The sequence below is a fragment of the Chinchilla lanigera genome, unplaced genomic scaffold (genome assembly GCF_000276665.1).
Source record: "Chinchilla lanigera isolate Chin_1 unplaced genomic scaffold, ChiLan1.0 scaffold00166, whole genome shotgun sequence".
Taxonomy (NCBI): domain Eukaryota; kingdom Metazoa; phylum Chordata; class Mammalia; order Rodentia; family Chinchillidae; genus Chinchilla; species Chinchilla lanigera.
This window is the reverse complement of record NW_004955567.1, coordinates 865,045-871,803: the sequence shown is the minus strand read 5'-3', so window position 1 is coordinate 871,803 and position 6,759 is coordinate 865,045. Positions and strand designations below refer to the sequence as shown.

Here is a 6,759-nt window from a genome sequence, read left to right as displayed (position 1 = left end):
CCCTGCCCTGGTCCCGGCCGGCCGGGCCCTGCTCCCGCTGGACGCCGCCCTCCGCCCGGGCTACCCAGCACTCCCGCCCCTGTGCCCGGTCCCTGTTCCCGCTCCGTGCGGCCCGGCCCGGCCCTCCCTGCCTGCTGCACCGGCCTCCACCCCGGGCACGGGGACCCACTTACAGTTCATGTCCCCACAAGCAGGGGTTCCCCAGGGCAGGGGCAGGGAGCCGGGGGCCTTTGACCCTTCCCTGTCCGCTGCCTGCGGGGACCCCGCAGCCCCGGGGTCAGCTGGGCCGCAGGCTGGGGAGGGGAGGCATGTGCGTGCGAGCAGGAGGCGCAGTGAGGCACAGCGGGCGCCCGGGGGGTTATATAGGGGGCCGAGGCGGGCGGGCGGGGGGCAGGCGGCCGGGGAGGGCGGCCTGACACATCCTGACTCACCCTCCCTTCTGCCTTTTCCATTCAGAGGAGCCGGCTCGCTCAGAGGAGGGCACGGAAGGAAAAGTTGGAAAAGTTGAAAAGTGAAGGGGGGGTGGTCGGAGAGGGGCTGGTGAGGTCATCGGCGTCCCCTCCCTCCACCTCCACCGCAGGGGCAGACGCGCAGCCGAGCGGGGGCCGGCGCTGGGCGGGGGTCTGGCCGCCAGGACGGGCAGAGCGATGGGGGGCTGGGGACGGAGCTGGGGATGCACGGGTGGCGGCCAGGAGGGAAGCACAGGTTCTGGGGGTCCAGATCAGAGGGAGGTGAGGACAGTGGGGCCTTGGGGACACCCGGAGACGCATGTGGAGGGGGCACAGGGAAGCTGAGGCCGAGAGGAGGCAGCTGCAGGGTGCACCGCTCCAACCCGAGCCGGCCGCGGCAGAGATGGAGCCGGGAAGGGGCCGCCCACACTAGGTGAAGGTGCTGGTGGCCGACACAGAACAATGGGGCACAGAAGGCAGAGAGACAGACACCAGGGACTCAGAGAAGGGGGCATCAAGACACTTCCCAGCTGGGCGTGGGAGTGCACACCTCTAATCCCAGTACTCTGGGAGGCCGAGGCAGGAAGATCTGAAGTTTGAGCCCAGCCTGGGCAGTTAGTGACTCTGTCACTATAAGAAGTGAAGAAAGGGCTGGGGATGTAGCTGAGCGCCAAGGCCATGGGCTCAGGACCCGGCAAGGGAGGGAGTGATCGAGACAGCCCCCAGAGGCGGGCCTGGGCACCTGCGGCTGCCCCGTGCCTCAGCTTCTCCACCTCTGAAATGAGAGGAATGAGGGCAACCCCTGCTCCAGACGCGGCAGTCAGGGTAACTCGAGTCGTCTGTGAAGCACGGCCAAGCCATGGGTGGTCACCGCCACGGTGCTTTATTAACAACCTCCAGGAGGACGGGGAGAGCCGCAGAGCCTCAGGAGGGGCTCGGGGTGCAAGCCCAGCAAGGGAGGGGCCTGGGACGGCGATCCCGAGTGTCCTTCCCAGGAGGGGCTGGCAGCGAGAGCCAGGATGGCTCGGGGAGAGAGGGGGTTCGGGACTCTGCAGACCCCAAGCGGGGCCTCTCTCTGAGCCTGTGTGGGCAGGGGGCTCCCCCTCCCGCCGCCATCACGCTGCACACTGGGGAGGCCGAAGCTGGCGTCCCCGGGGAGGTGAGGTCACAGCCCCCCCTGGTGGGAGATGACCTCATCGCCTCAGGTAAGAGCTCTTCCCTTGGTCTGTGGGCCACCCCTTGGGGGCCCCCAGGAGCCTCCTCAGCCCTCACTCTGCTGGGACCCAGGCTCTGACCACTGGGTCCCCACCCCTCAGGGGGCCTGTTTCCGGCTGAGTCAGCGTGGGGGGCCCCGGGCTGCGTCAGTGAGGGGAGAGCTGACGTCGCCCCCCCCCCCAGACCGGCAGGGCCAGCCAAGGTGACTCAGGCCACCAGCCCGGGGATGGACTGGCCTGAGGGGATGGGGGCCCTGGGCCCGGGGCCAGCCCGGAGCAGCACTGGGGATCAAGGAATGCCAGCCTCTTCCACCCGGGGACCCAGCAATCCTGCCCCCCACATTCCGATCTGAACCCCCAACAGTGGGTAGGGCCCAGCCTCCTCCCTTGGACCCAGGGGCTCAGCCCTTGGCCCTCTTCTCTCAGACCCGGAGGTCCAGACCCTAAACCATCGCTTAGAGCAGGCAGACAAGAATTTGGGAGCTTCTGCCCTCTGGGTGGGGACCTGTGTGTGAGGGGAGGGTCACCAATCTGGGGACCACTTTTGGCCCTGCGTTGGTCCCCCGGGTGGGGTCTGATTTCCCTTCACTGTGGCTGCAGGAGGACCCGGAGTGCTGGGGACTCCGTGGTGCTCTCCAGGCCTGGGTGGGGAGAGGAGGGACCACTTGTGTGAGAGAGAGAGACAGACAGCAGAGATAGAATAAGAGAGACCAAGGGACACAAGGGGCAGAGCTGAGGAATCCCCAAAAATGACAGTGACAGGAGGAAGGCAGCGAAGATGCAGCGTGAGAAGTCCTGTGCAAGGCTGGGTGGGCTCCGGGGAGACAGTGGCGTCCCGGGGCAGGGCCCCCTCGCCCTCAGCCGCTTGCACACTGGGAGAGGCGCGCTGGCCCTTGGGGGTGCTCAGGGGTCCCTGCTGCAGTGCTGGCCCCTGGGGAGGCTGTGCTGGCCGGGTGTGTGTCAGCAAGTCCCCGGCCGTGTGTGTCCGTCTGTCTGTCCCTGGGGGGTCCTGTCTGGCTCTGGGGGTGACGAGGCAGGCCAGCCGCAGAGGCACTCCAAACCTGTCATTAGCGGTGAGGGCCGTGACGGGGCCCCCCCAGTCCCAAGCCACAGTCCAGGGAGAGGGAGCCCCGCCCCCACCCCTCCTTGATCCCGAAGGAATCCCGGGAATTGGGAAGTGGGTCCAGATGGTGTTGACACAGGAAATGGTCAGCAGCTGCCCGCCCTCAGCCCCACAACCCTGACCCCCACGCTGCGCCCCCCGCCAGGCCCCCTCGGACCAGTGTCATCTCTGACGGAGGTAGCCCAGGGCCAGCTCAGCACCCACCAGGATGTTTACAAGAGACGAGGGTATGACCCGCAGTCAGCCTGGCTTGGGAAATAGGAGCTGGCTCTGACCCTCGCCCTCAGGCCCGGGGGGTCCAGGCCCAGCCTCCTCCCTCAGGCACAGGTTGCAGGTCCGTCCTCCCCTCTCAGACCTGGGGGTCCACGTCCAGACTCCCCCCTCAGACCAGTAATCCCGGGCCAAAGCCGGAGAACCCCTGGGACTGGAACGCCCACTCCTGGAGCCCAGGGGCTGCCAGGCCTGGGTGATCTAGGTACCAGGGGCCAACCCAGCCCTGCTCTGGCTTCTCTTCCTTGACGCCACACCCTTGTCAACTATGGGGAAACCAAGGGAGCACACAGGACGCCGCAGCGTGCAGCGCCCCTTCCAGGTGGGGTGGGGCTCAGGTGGGTCCCGGCAGCAGCGCCCGAGCTGCCACCTTCACCTGTGCCTCACATCTTAGCCCACCTGGCTCTGCCACACCAAGCTGGCTTGCGGTCCCCAGAGAGGAGGCCCAGTATGGCCTCGGTGACAAGTGTCCTGGGGCACCAGGGCTCAGCCTCCAGGTCCTGGCCTCCTCCCAGGCCTCCTGGTTGCTGGGGCAACGGTCCCTCACAATGGGGCTCAGTGAGACCCCTGGGTCCTGGCCCTTCCTCCAGGTTGCTAAGGGGAAAGACTCCCTAGCAACAAACTTTCTTCTTGGCCACCTGAGGCCTCCTCTGCAGACACAGGGTTAGGAACAAAGGGCTCTTGAGTGATGTACCCCCAATGCATCCATGAACTCGGGTTCCCCAGTGGATGAGGGGAGCTGGCCCAGCCCAGGCTCTTTTTCAGCTTCTCCTTCCCTCTCCAGTGGCTAAGGGGGCCCCCTAAAGCCCGAGGCCCCTGCCAGGGATCCTTCCATCTGGGCACTACAGGAGCTACTTCCTAGCTGGGCATGCAGGCCTGGGCTCATAACCTTAACACTCGGGGGGAGGCTGAGGCAGGGGGATCCCAAGTTCAAGCCAGACTGGGCAACTTAGCAGCTGAGTGAGACTCTCCTCAAAATGAAAAATAAAAAAACGGCTGGGGATGTAGCTCAGTGCAAAGGTCCTGGGTTCAATCCCCAGTATGGCAAGGGGAGAAAAAAGCCACTTCTTAAGCGAGACATGACCAAGCCAGGAGGGCCCTTCTGGTGGGCACTTGCAAGGGGACTCTGGCAACAGAACTCAGAATCCTGGGGCTGGGTGGGCGGGGCCCAGCGTTGCTGGGGTGATGTTCCTTAAGGCCTGTCCCCACAGAGGCACAGGAGTCCGAGGAGGCAACATGGTGGGCTCAGGGATCCCGGCGTTGGGCCTGCTCCTGGTGATGCAGGGCTCAGTTGGTGAGGACACTGGCAGGGAGGAGGCACGGGCCGCAGTGGGGCTGCCTGGCCCCCACACGGCCTCTGTATGACCTCCTTTCTCGCAGGTGGGGTCGGAATCCACCGGTTCTTCTACCCATGGAGTGAGCAGAAGCTGAGACCGTGGGGCTTGGGGAGGGGCCGCCCTGACTAGACTCCAGGGCCCACAAGGAGGAGGCCGGCCCAGACCCTGGGTCTGAGGGAGGAGGGAGGGCGCCAGCTGGACCCCGGGTCTGGGAGAGGAGGGAGGAAGGAGGCGGGAGGAGGCCGGGCCTGGATCACTCAGTCTTGCCTGGAGTAACCACTAGCTGAATCACCAGTGTGTAGCCATGGGACCCTGCAGTGCAGGGCCCGCGGTGACCATCCTGCTGGTGGCCCCCAGGCTGTGAGGGTGATGTGTGGGACCGGGAGAGCTGTGGGGGTCAGGCGGCCATCGAGAGCCCCAACCTCTGCCTGCGCCTGCGCTGCTGCTACCGAGATGGGGTCTGCTACCACCAGCGGCCGGATGGTGAGGGGCCAGCAGTGGGGTGCGGGCGGGGGTGCGGCTGGACCTCTGTGGCGCCTCCAACCCCCCCTCCGTGCAGAAAACATGCGCAAGAAGCACATGTGGGCTCTGGGATGGACCTGTGGAGGCCTCGTCCTCATGATCTGCTGCATCTGCCTCTTCTGGTGAGCGGGGCCCGGTGGGTCCTGGCTGGGTGCGGGCGGCGGGGGCATGGGGCTGAGCGAGGCCCCTTGTCCTCCCCACAGGTGGGCCCACCGCAAGGACATGCTGCACCTCCCAAGCTTCCTGAAGGGCAAGTGCGACCTGTCCAGGACAGTGTCCCTGCTGTCCAAGGATCAGGGAAGCGAGAAGACGCCTTCCGTCAGCCAAGCCCCCGCGACCACGGAGCCAGGAACCTCGGGGAGCGTCGAAGGGGAGGAAACGGAGGGTGGGGAGACAGACGAATAGGGACCCCTCGGGGGACCCCTCAATACAGACGTAGCACACAGATGCAGTGTCCTTTCTGAGAGCCACGGAGGGGCAGCTCAGGTGGCCCTGGGCCTGGTGTGAGTGCACACGCGAGGGTCAGAGACGCTCGCTGAGGACCATGGGAAGCTGGGTCCTCCCTCCCGGGGGCTCCAGCACCCCCTGGACAGAAGGACGCACCTTCCCCCCCACCCCGAGCCTGCGCAGCCCCCGCTGAGACCGACAAGCAGCGTGTGGGGCAGAGCTGTTTATCCAGGTGAGGACAGTGGGGAGGAGACATTGTCCTGTGGCCGGCGAGGCAGGGCAGCTGCAGGTCTCAGTCGGGTCCTGAGCACGGGGGCCACGTGGTGGTCTGCGGGAGGAAGGGAGGGGTTAGCCATGCTCATGCTCAGGTCGCCCCCGCTGTCCATGTCCCCCCACCAGTCAGTCTCATGTTACAAGTGTGTGTGCCTTCCACTCCCTGGGTTCCCTGGGTGCTCCACAGGGGATGGGAGGAAGGCAAGGCACACAGGGACAGACAGCACAGAGACAGAGGCAGAGGCAGAGAGGCAGGCAGAGGCGGAGAAAGCGGGCTCAGGGTGAGAAGCCAGGTGTGGTGCTGCAAACCTGTAATCCCAGCATTCTGGGAGGGTGAGGCAGGAGGATCTCAAATCCAAGCTCATCAAAGCTGGACAACTCCCTCCATCAGAACTCTGCTCTCCGCCCTCCTGCCCTGACAGCAGCCGCACGCCCAGGTGCGGAGGGGTCACGTTTAACTGGCCCCTTTGCTTCTGAGAGGCCACACTTCAGCCAGTTGGCCCCAGGTCTGTCGGAGGCGGGGGTCGCAGCAGTGGTCGCCCAGCCCGGGAGACGTGTGGGCAATGGCAAGGATTTTCCAGGGTAACTTTACATAGAGATGGCTATTTTCACATGGATACACCCGATTTCACACTAGCTCATGCTTCACCTATGCACACAGTTACTCATCCTGTCTTAGACCTGTTTCTTCCTCAGCCACAGAACATAGGATATGGCGGGAGCGACTTCCTTTTCTCAGATCTCACAAAGAAGAGGAGATCGTTCATACCATTCTGGATGCATAGGAGAAAATTAATTCATCATACACAGATGTTTTAGGTTTTTTTTTTGGGGGGGGGCGGCTTTGAACCCAGGGCGTTTGCACTGAGCTACAGCTCCAGGCCTTTTTTATTTTTTTATTTTGAGACAGAGTCCTCATAAGTCGCTAAATTGCTCAGGCTGGGTTCTACCTTGGCATCCCCCTGCCTGGGGCTGGGATGACAGGCGTGCACCACCTCGCCCGGCTAAAGTGGCACCGTCCTGCGCCTCCGTTAACCACACTGTGGAATGGGGGCGCAGCGGCCCGGAGAGAACCGAACGGGGCCAGAGTGGGGTGGCTGCTGGGTCCCCCGCGCGCGCCGCTG

The 6,759-nt window shown here is 64.8% G+C and overlaps 2 protein-coding genes across 6 annotated transcripts in view; one reads left to right on the top strand and one right to left on the bottom strand.

The window, feature by feature from the left end:
• Il11 (interleukin 11) overlaps window positions 1-3,532 on the bottom strand; it is a 15,292-nt gene extending 11,760 nt beyond the window's left edge. For 2 of the 4 annotated variants that reach the window (XM_005413325.2, XM_013509308.1), the window contains exon 1: window positions 3,456-3,532. Coding sequence is in view for 1 of the 4 variants with exons in the window: in XM_005413324.2 (XP_005413381.1) it covers window positions 174-180 (7 nt within the window). In the remaining 3 variants the exon portion in view is untranslated. Of the gene's footprint in view, window positions 1-173; window positions 316-3,455 lie in introns of those variants that run through there. The other 2 variants (XM_005413324.2, XM_013509309.1) reach the window with 2 other exon arrangements.
• A 52-nt stretch (window positions 3,533-3,584) lies between these two features.
• Window positions 3,585-5,360, top strand: Tmem190 (transmembrane protein 190). Of its 2 annotated transcripts, none has more exons than XM_013509310.1 (5): window positions 3,585-3,719; window positions 4,437-4,472; window positions 4,751-4,876; window positions 4,953-5,037; window positions 5,119-5,360. In XM_013509310.1, exons 1-5 carry the CDS (start codon window positions 3,605-3,607, stop codon window positions 5,318-5,320), a joined length of 564 nt encoding a protein of 187 aa, XP_013364764.1. In that variant the 5' UTR covers window positions 3,585-3,604; the 3' UTR covers window positions 5,321-5,360. The 2 variants fall into 2 exon arrangements, with proteins under 2 accessions (XP_013364764.1, XP_005413383.1); XM_005413326.2 differs by lacking the exon at window positions 3,585-3,719 and adding an exon at window positions 4,232-4,350.
• Window positions 5,361-6,759: the final 1,399 nt, after the last annotated feature.